The sequence below is a fragment of the Macaca thibetana genome, chromosome 19 (assembly GCF_024542745.1).
Source record: "Macaca thibetana thibetana isolate TM-01 chromosome 19, ASM2454274v1, whole genome shotgun sequence".
Classification (NCBI taxonomy): domain Eukaryota; kingdom Metazoa; phylum Chordata; class Mammalia; order Primates; family Cercopithecidae; genus Macaca; species Macaca thibetana.
In genome coordinates this window covers 40,046,468-40,060,442 of record NC_065596.1, presented here as the reverse complement: position 1 = coordinate 40,060,442, position 13,975 = coordinate 40,046,468, and the positions used below count along the sequence as shown (strand labels likewise).

General features: G+C 48.9%; 2 protein-coding genes across 9 annotated transcripts in view; one reads left to right on the top strand and one right to left on the bottom strand.

The window, feature by feature from the left end:
* ATP4A (ATPase H+/K+ transporting subunit alpha) overlaps window positions 1-13,975 on the top strand; it is a 186,682-nt gene that overhangs the window by 76,934 nt on the left and 95,773 nt on the right. The gene's annotated exons all lie outside the window — the stretch shown is intronic.
* Window positions 1-13,975, bottom strand: part of LOC126941943 (cytochrome c oxidase subunit 6B1) — a 60,823-nt gene that overhangs the window by 2,053 nt on the left and 44,795 nt on the right. For 5 of the 8 annotated variants that reach the window (XM_050768852.1, XM_050768855.1, XM_050768851.1 and 2 more), the window contains exons 2-4: window positions 10,423-10,474; window positions 7,509-7,628; window positions 3,605-3,705 (exon numbers count right to left, since the gene is read on the bottom strand). In XM_050768852.1, the coding sequence (XP_050624809.1) occupies window positions 3,605-3,705; window positions 7,509-7,617 (210 nt within the window). In that variant the 5' untranslated portion in view covers window positions 7,618-7,628; window positions 10,423-10,474. Of the gene's footprint in view, window positions 1-3,604; window positions 3,706-7,508; window positions 7,629-9,377; window positions 9,485-10,422; window positions 10,494-13,975 lie in introns of those variants that run through there. The other 3 variants (XM_050768856.1, XM_050768857.1, XM_050768850.1) reach the window with 3 other exon arrangements.

Here is a 13,975-nt window from a genome sequence, read left to right as displayed (position 1 = left end):
GATACAAAACTTAGCCAGGCATGGTGGCATGCACCTGTAGTCCCAGTGACTAGGGAGGCTGAGGTGGGAGAACTGCCTGAACCCAGGAGTTCGAGGCTGCAGTGAGCTATGATGCTACCATTGCACACTGCCCTCCAGCCTGAGTGACAGAGCAAGATTGTCTCTCTAAAAACAAAAATAAAAATAAAAATAAAAAAAAGATGAAAAGGCCCATATAAGGCCTATGTCAAATTAACACTCCCTGAAAGTAACACTCTACTCTGTGGGCCTCACAGGCAGTTACAAGCATAAACGTTTTTATATACATACGTGCTCACATTTTATGCTATAAGGCAGGGGTCCCTGAGCCCCAACCAGGTACTGGTCTGTGGCCTGTTAGGAACTGGGCCGCACAACTGGAAGTGAGCGGCAGGTGAGCGAGAGAAGCTTCAACTATATTTACAAGCACTCCCTAAGGCTCAAATTACTGCCCGAGTTCCACCTCCTGTCAGATCAGCGGCGGCATTAGATTCTCACAGGAGTGCGAACCCTATTGTGAACTGCGCATGCCAGGGATCTAGGCGGTGCGCTCCTTATGAGAATCTAATGCCTGATGATCTGTTACTGTCTCCCGTCACCCCTAGATGGGACCATCTCGTTGGAGGAAAACAAGCTCAGGGCTCCCACTGATTCTACAGTATGGTGAGTTGTATAATTATTTTATTATATATTGTAATAATAGTAGGAATAAAGTGGACAATACATGTAATATGCTGGACTCATCCTTACACCATCCCCAACCCTGTCTGTGGAAAAACTGTCTTCCATGAAACCCGTCCCTGGTGCCAAAAAGGGTGAGGACCACTGGTGAAAGGAACAGTGGATGAAAGCATGGACAATGGAGAGACTGAATCTGAATCCCTGCTCCATCACTTCCGAGCTGTGTGACCTTGGGCAAGTTACTCAACCTTTCTGGGCCTCAGTTTCCAATTCCGTAAAATGAGGATACTAACAATAGTACCTACCTCATACGGTTGTTTTAGCATGTTGACCTCATGTGATGTAAAGTGCTAACATGGCCGGGCACAGTGGCTCACGCCTGTAATCCCAGCACTTTGGAAGGCCGAAGCAGGTGGATCACCTGAGGTCAGGAGTTTGAGACCAGCCTGGCCAACATGGTGAAACTCTGTCTCCACTAAAAATACAAAAATCAGCTGGGCGTGGTGGCAGGCGCCTGTAATCCCAGATACTCGGGAGGCTGAGGCAGGATAATTGCCTGAACCCGGGAGGCGGAGGTTGCAGTGAGCTGAGATTGCACCACTGCACTCCAGCCTGGGAGACAGAGCAGCAAGACTCCATCTCAAAAAAACAAAAAAAAACAAAGTGCTAACAACATAGCTGGCCCATAATAAGTGCCATCAGTGTATGCCTACTTTATTTACATACACACACCACACCATAAAAACTCCATCCTTGCAAATTGACTCCTACTATATAGATTGTTCTGCAACTTGCTTTTCCTGTGTCTTAGCATTCTTTCCGTGTGCCAGCACGTAGATCACCACAGTCTCCATAAAGACTATCAAGATAAATGTTTTAAGTTGGGTTATTTCCAAATATTCCCCATTACAAACAGCTCTGCAATGGGCATCTTTGTACATGAAGATTTTTGTAGCATGCCTAGATGTGGAATTGCCAAGTTAAAGAAGGGTAATTTTTTTTTATTTTGAAAGATTCAGCTGGGTGTGGTAGCTCACGCCTATAATCCCAGCACTTTGGGAGGCTGAGGCAGGCAGACTGCTTTGAGCTCAGGAGTTCGAGACCAGTCTGGGCAACATGGCGAAACCCCATTTCTACAAAAAAATACAAAAATTGGGCCAGGTGTGGTGGCTCATGCCTGTAGTCCCAGCTATTCAGGAGGCTGAGGCAGGAGAATTACTTGAACCCAGGAGGCAGAGGTTACAGTGAGCCGAGATCATGCTACTGCACTCCAGACTGGGCAACAGCGTGAGACTCAAGAAAGAAAAGAAAAGAAAGAAAGAGAGAAAGAGTGGGAGAGGGAGAGGGAGACAGGGAGAGAGGGAGAGAAGGACAGAGGGAGAGAAGGAGGGAGGCAGAGGGAGAGAGGGAGAGAGAGGAAGAGAGAGAGGGAGGGGGGGGGGAGAGAGAGAGAGAGAGAGAGAGAGAGAGAGAGAGAGAGAGAGAGAGACACAGAGAGAGGCAGGCACAGTGGCACATGCCTATAGTCCCAGCTACTCAGGAGGCTGAGGCAGGAGGAACACTTGAGCCCAGGAGTTCGAGTCCTGCCGAGGCAACATCGTGAGACCCTGTCTTTAAAAACTTGTTGGCGGGGCGCAGTGGCTCAAGCCTGTAATCCCAGCACTTTGGGAGGCCGAGACGGGCGGATCACGAGGTCAGGAGATCGAGAGACGATCCCGGCTAACACGGTGAAACCCCGTCTCTACTAAAAAATACAAAAAAATAGCCGGGCGAGGTGGCGGGCGCCTGTAGTCCCAGCTACTCGGGAGGCTGAGGCAGGAGAATGGCGTAAACCCGGGAGGCGGAGCTTGCAGTGAGCTGAGATCCGGCCACTGCACTCCAGCCTGGGTGACAGAGCAAGACTCCGTCTCAAAAAAAAAAAAAAAATAAAAAAAATAAAAAAATAAAAACTTGTTTTTGTTTTTGCTTTTTAAACAAAGGGCAGGGGCATAGCAAAGAGCTATTAAATATTGACAACAGATTTGCTCAGATCAGGGCTGAAGGGACTCTCTTACTGTGTCATTATTTAGAAGTCTACACTGAAGTAGGCAGGGGTTAAATGATGTGTCTGGGACTTGCTTTAGAATACTTCAGCAAAGGAAAGAAGAAAAAGAAAAAGGGTAGATGAAGAAACTGTGGATAAATCTTGATAACTATTCACTTTGGGTGACGGATGTATTTGGGGTCAATGAATTCTTCTCTCTACTTTGAAAATGTTCATAATAGGGCCGGGCGTGGTGGCTCACACCTATAATCCTGGCACTGTGGGAGGCCGAGGCGGGTGGATCATGAAGTCAGGAGATCGAGACCATTCTGGCTGACATGGTGAAACCCCATCTCTATTAAAATACAAAAAACTAGCTGGGCGTGGTGGTGCACACCTGTAGTCCCAGCTACTTGGGAGGCTGAGGCAGGGGAATCGCTTGAACCTGGGAGGCGGAGGTTGCAGTGAGCCAAGATCGCGCCACTGCACTCCAGCCTGGTAACAGAGCAAGACTGTCTTAAAAAAAAAAAAAAAGAAAGAAAAAGAAAATGCTCATAATAAAAAAGGACAGGACTGCACAGAATTGTGAGCTATACAGGGATGGGAACCCAGTGCTGAGTGTGTATTTGGAGAGTGCATGAGTGAGCTACATCTAGCAAGATGCCCTGGTCACCTCAGCTGAGAGCCCTGACTGGTTGAGAGGCATCAACAGAAGGAGAAAGGGAGGCAATTCTAGGAGGGAGGAAAGGCATTGAGTCCTGGGACAGTGTGGAGCCCTGTCCTCCCTCTGCCCCTCACAGATGAGCTCCCACCAAGCCACCATGCTCCCCTCTGCAAACACCCCACCCCAGCATCCCAAGGGCCCTGGTAGGAGGCACATACCCAGGATGTGGGGCAGAGGGACTGGTACACACGCTGGTACCATTCGCACACAGAGACATTGCCTCCTTTAGTGGTCATTGCCTTCTGGCAGCGGTGGAAGTCTGTGAAGAAAGGGGTTCAAGTCAGCCCAGATCAAGAGCTGGAACACTTTTTTTTTTTTTTTTTTTTTTTTGAGGTAGGGTCTCGCTCTGTCACTCAGGCTGGAGTGCAATGGTGTGACCTTGGCTCACTGGAACCCCTACCTCCTCCTGGGTTCAAGTGATTCTCCTGCCTCAGCCTCTCGAGTAGCTGGGATTACAGGCACCTGTCACCATGCCCGGCTAATTTTTTGTATTTTTAGTAGAGACAGGGTTTCGCCATGTTGGCCAGGCTGGTCTTGATCTGCCTGCCTCAGCCTCCCAAAGTGCTAGGATTATAGGTGGGAGTCACCGCATCCAGCAAAATTACATTTATAAAGATGTTTACAGCCACATCATTTGAAAGAACTCCAAAATGAAAATCACACAAGTGTCCAGGCGTAGAATAAATTGTAGAAAACTGAACAGCAATGAAAATGAGCAAGTTATATGCCACAGCATGTATAGATCTGAGAAGGTATTCGAATGAAAAAATCCAAACACAAAAGAATACACACAGTATTTATAAAGTTCACAAAGAGGTGAATCTAAACACAGTGGTAGCTGCACATGGTGGCTCACACCTGTAATCCCAGCACTTTGGGAAGCCAAGGCAGGTGGATCACTTGAGGTTAAGAGTTCGAGACCAGCCTGGACAACATGGTGAAGCCCTGTCTCTATTAAAAATACAAACAATTGGCCAGGCATGGTGGCTCATGCCTGTAATCTCAGCACTTTGGGAGGCTGAGGCAGGTGGATCACGAGGTCAGGAGATCGAGACCAGGCTGGCCAACATGGTGAAACCCCGTCTCTACTAAAAACACAAAAAATTAGCCGAGTGTGGTGGCACGTGCCTATAGTCCCAGCTACTCAGGAGGCTGAGGCAGGAGAATTGCTTAAACCCAGGAGGCGGAGGTTGCAGTGAGCTGAGATTGCACAACTGCACTCCAACCTGGGCAACGGAGCAAGACTCTGTCTCAAAAAAAAAAAAAAAAAAAATTGGCCAGGCACGGTGGCTCACACCTGTAATCTCAGCACTTTGGGAGGCTGAGGTGGGTGGATCACGAAGTCAGGAGTTTAAGACCAGCCTGGCCGGCCGGGCGCGGTGGCTCAAGCCTGTAATCCCAGCACTTTGGGAGGCCGAGATGGGTGGATCACGAGGTCAGGAGATCGAGACCATCCTGGCTAACATGGTGAAACCCCGTCTCTACTAAAAAAAAAAAAATACAAAAAACTAGCCGGGCGAGGTGGCGGACGCCTGTAGTCCCAGCTACTCAGGAGGCTGAGGCAGGAGAATGGCATGAACCCGGGAGGCGGAGCTTGCAGTGAGCTGAGATCAGGCCACTGCACTCCAGCCTGGGCAACAGAGCGAGACTCCGTCTCAAAAAAAAAAAAAAAAAAAAAAAAAAAAAAAAAAAGACCAGCCTGGCCAAGATGGTAAAACCCTGTCTCTACTAAAAATAAAAAAATAAAAAAAAATTAGCCAGGCATGGTGGCAGGTCCCTGTAATCCCAGTTACTCAGGAGGCTGAGGCAGAGAACTGCTTGAAGCTGAGAGGTGAAGGCTGCAGTGAGCTAAGATGGCACCACTGTACTCCACCCTGGGTGACAAAGCCAGACTCCATCTCAAAAAAAAAAAAAAAAAAAAGCCACGTGCAGTGGCTCACACCTGTAATCCTAGCACTTTGGGAGTCCGAGGCAGGCGGACCACGGGGTCAGGAGATCAAGATCATACTGGCTAACATGGTGAAACCCCATCTCTACTAAAAATACAAAAAAATTAGCCGGACGTGGTGGCGGGTGCCTGTAGTCCCAGCTACTAGGGAGGTTGAGGCAGGAGAATGGCATGAACCTGGGAGGCAGAGCTTGCAGTGAGCCGAGATCACGCCACTGCACTCCAGCCTGGGCGACAGAGCGAGACTCTGTCTCAAAAAAAAAATTAGCTGGGTGTGGTGGCGGGCGCCTGTAATCCCAGCTACTCAGGAGGTTGAGGCAGGAGAATCACTTGAACCCGGGAGGCAGAGGTTGCAGAGAGTTGAGATTGTGCCACTGCACTCCAGCCTGGGCAACGAGAAAGAAACTCCATCAATAACATAACAAAATAACATAATATACATAACATATATACAATAAAATAAAATAAAAAACATGGTGGTAAAACAAAGATGTGAGGCCTTGTGCAGTGGCTCACGCCAGTAATTCCAACACTTTGGGAGGCCGAGGCGGGTGGATCACCTGAGGTCAGGAGTTCAAGACCAGCCTGATCAACATGGTGAAACCTCGTCTTTACTAAAAACAAAAAACACAAAAAATTAGCTGGGCATGGTGGTGGGTGCCTGTAATCCCAGCTACTCATGAGGCTGAGACAAGAGAATCGCTTGAACCCAGGAGGCGGGGGAGGTTGCAGTGAGCCAAGATTGTGACATTGCACTCCAGCCTGGGCAACAAGAGCAAAAAACTCAGTCTCAAAAACAAACAAACAAAAACAAACAAAAACAAAGATGTGATCACCCCCAGTTAGTGGGGTCACTTCTCTACTGGGGAGAGCAGGGTGTTGTGTTCCAGACAGGACATAAAGAAGGCAGGGAGGCCAGGCGCAGTGGCTCATGCCTGTAATCCCAGCACTTTGGGAGGCTGAGGTGGGCGGATCACCTGAGGTTAGGAGTTCGACACCAGCCTGACCAACATGGAGAAACCCCATCTCTACTAAAAAAACAAAATTAGCCGGGCGTGGTGGCACATGCCTGTAATTCCAGCTACTAGGGAGGCTGAGGCAGGAGAATCGCTTGAACCTAGGAGGCAGAGGTTGCAGTGAGCCAAGATCGCTCCATTGCACTCCAGCCTGGGCAACAAGAGTGAAACTCCATCTCGAAAAAACAAAATAAATAAATAAATAAATAAATAAATAAAGAAGGTGGGGAGATAAGAGTGTGGGCAATGTCTGCTTTTCTATCCAGGTTATGGTTGCACAAGGGGTTCACTTTAGAATTATTCATTTAGCTGTATATGTTTGTTATGTGCTTTCTGTACATGTTACACTACACACACACATACAGCTTAAAAAAAAAAATCATTGTAGGGGCCAGGCACAGTGGCTCACAACTATAATCCCAACACTTTGGGAAGCTAAGGCAGGAAGATTACATGAAGCCAAGAGTTTGAGACCAGCCTGGGCAACAAAGCGAGACCTCTTGGCTCAAGCCTGTAATCCAGCACTTTGGGAGGCCGAGACGGGTGGATCACGAGGTCAGGAGATCGAGACCATCCTGGCTAACACGGTGAAACCCCGTCTCTAAAAAAATACAAAAAACGAGACCCAGCTACTCGGGAGGCTGAGGCAGGAGAATACAAAAAAACAGAGCAAGACCAAAAAAAAAAAAAAAAAAAAAATTAGCAGTGCAGTAGTGTGGGCCTGTGGTCCCAGCTACTCGAGAGGCTGAGGTAGGAGGACCTCTTGAGCCCAGGAGGTTGAGGCTGCAGTGAGCTATGACTGCACCACTGCACTCCAGCCTAGGTGACAGTGAGACCCCATCTCCGGAAAACAACAACAACAACAACAACAACAAAACATAATAATAATAAAAAATTTAAATTAAAAAAAAAAAATCATTGCAGGAACTAAAGTTTATAACCCTGGCCTGGACCTGAACAGCAGGTGATGAGAGGTATGGGCCTTCCAGAGTAAGGATGTTCAGAACAAAAGGGAGGACGCTGGGGTGGATGAGTCCTCTAGGAAGAGGCAAGCGGTGAGTGACTCGAGGTATGTGGCCAGGGAAAGGTCCTGCTTACCCAGGTAGTTCTGCCAGCAGTTCCTGGTCTGGTTCTGGTTGGGGAAGCGGCTGTCAAAAGGGGCAGTCTTGTAGTTCTTGATTTTGGTCTCAATGTCTTCTTCCGCCATGGTGCTGAATCCTGGAGGCGAAAGGAGTGGGTGTTGACAGGGGCCCCAGGGCCCCTGAGCAAGCCAGACTACCCAGGATCAATGGAAGAGGGCAGGCACAGAAGAATGGGCTGAGTGTGGACAAGTTCCTGCCTCTCAACATACACAGAGATGAGGGGCAAGGCGAATTCACATATCTGAATGTGGCGGTCACGGCAGGGTTGGGGTACAACTCCTCAGCAAAATCAAGCCTGGTCCCCAAATAACATGAGCTAACACTCACTGAGTGCTTACTACATGCCAGGTGCTGTTCTACACACATTACTCCTACTTTACTCTAAAAGGTAGGAATTATTACTATCACCATTGCCCAGACGAGGAAGGAACAGGGTGTCTAAGTGACTTTCTAAGGTTAAACAGCATAAATATAAATGGTGGGCTGCCTCCGTTGTTGGCATAATCTACACTGCAAAGATTCTTAATCTTTTTGGTGCCACAAACTCCTCAGCAGTCTGATGAATCCCATAAACCTCTCGCTGAATATTTTTTTTTCTTTTTTTGAGACAGAGTCTTGCTCTGTCACCCAGGCTGGAGGGCAGTGGTACCATCTAGGCTCACGAACCTCCGCCTCCCAGGTTCAAGCAATTCTGTTGCTTCAGCCTCCCGAACAGCTGAGATTACAGGCACCCGCCACCATGCCCTGCTAATTTTTTTGTATTTTTAGTAGAAACAAGGTTTTTACCATGTTGGTCAGACTGGTCTCGAACTCCTGATCTCAAATGATCTGTCTGGCTTGGCCTCTCAAAATGTTGAGATTACAGGAGGGAGCCACCAAATCCAGCCTGAATATGTTTAAATGTATTTAAAAATTGCATAGGTTCCATGAGTACACGAAGAAGAGAAAAAAACCTGCACAGCATCACAAAGAAAACCAGTTATATCCAGCTGAGGATTCATTAAGGAATACAATTTTTGCCGGGTGCAGTGGCTCACGCCTGTAATCCTAGCACTTTGTGAGGCCGGGCGGTGGGGGGTGTGGATCACCTGAGGTCAGGAGTTCAAGACCAGCCTGGCCAACATGGTGAAATCCTGTCTCTACTAAAAATACAAAAATTAGCTCGCGTGGAGAGCAGTGGTGCGACCTCAGCTCACTGCAACCTCCACCACCTGGGTTCAATCCCAGCTACTCTGGATGTTGAGGCAAGAGAATCGCTTGAACCCAGGAGGCGGAGGTTGCAGTGAGCCGAGATTGTGCCAGTGCACTGCAACCTGGGCAACAGAGCAAAAACACTGTCTCAAAAAAAAAAAAATACAATTTTGAAGTAATCATAAATGAATATAGTACTTTGTGACATTTGCAGTTATAATGTGATATAAGAATATCTGTGATTTTGGGTGGGGCACGGTGGCTCACACCTGTAATCACAGCACTTTGGGACACTGAGGTGGGAGGATCGCTTGAGCCCAAGAGTTCAAGACCATCCTGGGCAACATGGTGAAACCCCATCTCATCTCTACAAAAAAATATTAAAATTGGCCGGGAGCAGTGGCTCACGCCTGTAATACCAGCACTTTGGGAGGCCGAGGTGGGCAGATCGCCTCAGGTCAAGAGTTCGAGACCAGCCTGGCTAACATGGTAAAACCCTGACTCTACTAAAAATACAAAAAATTAGCTGGGGTGGTGGCATGTACCTGTAATTCCAGCTACTCGGGAGGCAAGACCTTGTCTCAAAAAATAAAATTAAATTAAATTAAAATTAGCCAGGTGTGGTGGCACATGCCTGTGGTTCCAGCTACTGAGGTAGGATCGCTTGCGCAGGGAAGCAGAGGTTGCAGTGAGCCGAGATTTCTCCACTGCACACCAGCCTGGGTGACACAGAGACCCTGTCTCAAAAAAGGAGAAAAAAATAAAAAAAGGAATATATATGATTTTGATTGCTAACAAAATCACAGCTGCTGCTAGTACGACCGAGGCTGTTACCTCAAAAGGTTAGTAAAAACACAGATGTAATTCCACCCCCCACCCCAATTCAAGTACTAGCATTCCTTGAATTCTACCAACCCTGCGGACTCAGGGTTAAAAACCTTTAATATAATGTCTCTGAAGAAATGACAGTGTTCGTCAGGAACCTGAGAGAAAGCGTCTACTATATTCCAGTGAATCCTAGGAGTCGTGGGGCTATACAGAGACTTGCAGAGCAGTGTCAGATTCAAGCGACGCAAGGTGGTGGTGGGGGTCCGGAGCACTAAAACAGTCTTTCGGTGGGGAGGTGGGGTGTAAAACACCAGCTGCTGGGGCACAGACGCAATCGGTAGGATCGTTAGCGGCGAGATCTCGACCCGGTATCTGAGGATGAGGGTGCATCGGAAATGACGCTGCAGCCCCTCCAACGTCCAAAAGGGAGGATGGACTGGACACCCGGGAGCCAGGCTGCGGCCCAGGCAAGCCGCGGGAGGCCACGCCTGTGAATTGGCCGTGAAGAGCCCTGGAGGACAAACTCCTGGGTCAAATCCTGCTCGCTGTGTAGGCTCAGCTAGGTCGCTTGGTATCTCTGAGCCTGTTTACTGACAAAAGGGGATAATCGCAGGCCCTCTCTCACAGGGCTGCTGAGAGAGTTAAATGAATTAAAGTTGTTTGGGACGTTGCCCGGCATCAAGGAAGAACCGTATCATTGTTAGACCTTACGATGAACAGAACAGGGCCCCGGGGCGCAGGGAGGCCGGACGCCGCCAGCCGGAAGCCTCAACCCGTTCTCAGGGAAGCTGGGGTCCGGCTCCTCGGCCCGCTAGACTGGGGTCTCAGGTTCCAGAACCCTCCACACTCACCTAAAGGCACCCCAGATGCAACTTGCAGCTCAATGTCACCCTCAGCAAAGATACCAGAATCGGACAGGAAGCGGAACTATGACCAGCCGGAAGCTGAGCGAGGTGGGGACTAGAGGAGTCTTTCCAGAGGCTAGAGCTCCCTCGCAGGAGGAGGCCACCGAAGCCATTCAAGCCACGCCCAGCAAGAGAACTACGACTTTCTATTGAGTTGAATGCTTGTTCATCATCACTTCTGGCCCAATCGTGAGCTTGCGCGGCTGGGGCTCGGGCGCCTGTGGTTACCGGGTCTTGTCCGAGGGAGCGTTATAGATCCCTGGGCTGGCTGGAGGGTGGGTGCGGGTAAAAATGTCCCAGAGAAACTACTTTTATTCATGCAAGAAATATTTATTGAACGCTTTTTCTGTGTCGGTTCTTTCTTTTCTTTAAAAATGTTTTTTCTTTTATTTTTTTAATTTTTTTTATTTTTTGAGACGGAGTCTCGCTCTGTCGCCCAGGCTGGAGTGCAGTGGCGCGATCTCGGCTCACTGCAAGCTCCGCCTCCCGGATTCACGCCATTCCCCTGCCTCAGCCTTCCGAGTAGCTGGGACTACAGGCGCCCGCCACCGCGCCCGGCTAATTTTTTGTATTTTTAGTGGAGACGGGGCTTCACCGTGGTCTCCATCTCCTGACCTCGTGATCCGCCCGCCTCGGCCTCCCAAAGTGCTGGGATTACAGGCGTGAGCCACCGCGACCGGCCCTTTTTAAATTTTTTGAGACAGGGTCTTACTCTATGGTCTCGCTCTGTCGCCCAGGCTGAAGAGCAGTGGCGCGATCTCAGCTCACTGCAACCTCCACCACCTGGGTTCAAGCGAGTCTCCCGCCCCAGCCTTCCGAGTAGCTAGGATTACAGGTGCGCGCCACTACTCCTGGATCCATATATATGTATTTTGTAGAGATGGGGTCTTGCTATGTTACCCAGGCTGGACTCGAACTCCTGGTCTCAAGCGATCCTCCCGCCTCGGCCTTCCAAAGCGTGAGGATTACCGGCGTGACCCACTGTATTCGGCCATCAGGCACTTCTATAAGGGTTGAGAAAGCACGCTGCACAAAACACAGAAATCCCTACCCTTATAATATTAAATAATTAGAGCGCCAATTGTTAGGGGATTGAAAACGAACCAATTTCTCCCTAGGTGTCACTCGTCAGGGTATTAGGAATGCCCAGATTTTACCTCCCTGCTGGTTACCATCTTTTCCCAAACCTCTGAAAGCACAGATTAACAAAGATTTGAGTGGCCAAGAGCTCAAGAAGCAGTCTTGCATCCCAGGCAGGTGGGGTTAGGAGTTAAAGCTTGGATCTATGAAGGGTCTGGCAGAAAGGATTCCATTTGGGAAAATGGCTAACTCTGTCCTCTGGCCACAGAGTTGTCCTTGTTTCCGATCTTTCTCTCACACCTGAGAGCTGACCTATCAAGAAATCCCGTTGGTTCTGCCTGTAACTATATCCATAATCTTCCTCTAGCACATTTGGTTTAAGCCACCATCACCTTCAGACTGGACTATTGCAGCAGCCCACTCCCTGGTCTCCTGGCTTCCAGCTGCCCTCTGCAGTATGTCCATCCAGCCAGAGGAACACGGGTCTGACTTCTAGTCTAAAGCCAATGTCCTTATAAATGATCTACACAATTTGGCCCTTCTCTCCTCTCCTCCCCTCCCCTTCTCTCCCCTCTCCTCTCCTCTCCTTCTTGAAACTCAGTCTCACTCTGTCGCCCAGGATGGAGTGCAGTGGTACTATCTTGGCTCACTACAACCTCCTCCTCCTGGGTTCAAGTGATTCTCCTGCCTCAGCCTCCCGAGTAGGTGCAATTACAAGTGCACGCCACCACTCCCAGCTAATTTTTGTGATTTTGGTAGAGAGGGATTTCACCATGTTGGTCAGGTTGGTCTTGAACTCCTGACCTCGGTCTTGAACAGGTGATCTGCCCACCTCGGCCTCCCAAAATGCTGGGATTACAGGCGTGAGCCACCCCACCTGGCCAATTTGTCCTTTTTTAGACAGAGTTTCATTCATGTTGCCCAGACTGGAGTGCAGTGGTGCGATCTTGGCTCACTGCAACCTCCACCTCCCAGGCTAGAGCGATTCTTCTGCCTCAGCCTCCCGAATCACTGGGATTACAGGCATGCGCCACCACACCTGGCTAATTTTGTATTTTTAGTAGAGATGGGGTTTCTCCATGTTGGTCAGGCTGGTCTTGAACTTTTGACCTCAGGTGATCTGCCCGCCTTGGCCTTCCAAAGTGCTGGGATTACAGGCGTGAGCCACCGCTCCCGGCTATATCTGTTCTTTTAAATTATGTTTACCTCTTTTTGCCTCCCTCAATAGAAAAGAATCATCATAAAGGAAGAATTTTTGTCTGCCTTATTCACCATTGTATCTAAAGCAGTGCCTGGTACACAGGAAGTACTCTATAAATATTTGCTGAATGCAAGAATTTCTTGTGGAAATGAAGGAAGCATTTGGGGACTAGGAGAGGGAGCTATGAAAGAGAACTGCTTTCCTTCCTCCCCTGTGTGGCCTCTAAAGCTTCTCCCACACCATCTGAGGTGCAGTGTCCAGATGGAACTGGGTTAGGGACCTCTTCTTACACATTCTGTGTCCATCAACATTGTGGTTATTTGTGGAATTACCTGTTTACATGCATGTATTCATCCCCTGCAATGAGGTCTTCCTAAAACCCAAATCCCTCTCCCTGCTTAAAACACCTTGATGGGGGCCAGGCATGGTGGCTCACTCCTATAATCCCAGCACTTTGGGAGGCCAAGGCAAGCGGATCACCTGAGGTCAGGAGTTCCAGACCAGCCTGACCAACATGGTGAAAACCCCATCTTTACTAAAAATACAAAAATTAGCTGTGTGTGGTGGTGCGTGCCTGTAATTCCCGCTATTTGGGAGGTTGAGGCAGGAGAATTGCTTGAACCTGGGAGTTGGAGGTTGCAGTAACCTGAGATTGCATCACTGCACTCCAGCCAGAGTGACAGAGTGAGACTCCATCTCTAAAAACAAACAAACAAAACCCTCGATGGCTCCTCAGGAGCCCTGGAGACAAAGTCTGGGCTCCTCACCATGGCCCACAGATCCTTTATGAATTGGTCCCTGTTGCTGCTGTAGCCACATTTATTTTTAATTTTTTTTTTTTTTTTTAACAGAGATGGGGGTCTCCCTTATGTTGCTCAGGCTGATCTGGAAATCCTGGCCTCAAGCCGTCCTCCTGCCTCAGCCTCCCAAAGTAATGAGATTACAGGTGTGAGCCACTATGCCTGGCCCACATTGATAGTTTTGAGCAGTGGTATGAGATCGTCCACCTCTGGACCTTTGATCTTGTTCCTTCTGCCTGAAACATTCTTTGCCTACCTGACTTCTCAAATCAGCTGTCTCCTCCTCCAGGGCGTCTCCCTGACCCTTCTCCTCCTGGGCTAGGTCAGGTCTCTCCTTTTGGCCTCCCTCGATCCCCTGGAGTCTTCTCATCCCAGCTCAAAACATTCTGGTGATGGGTCTGTCTTCCCACTGGACTGT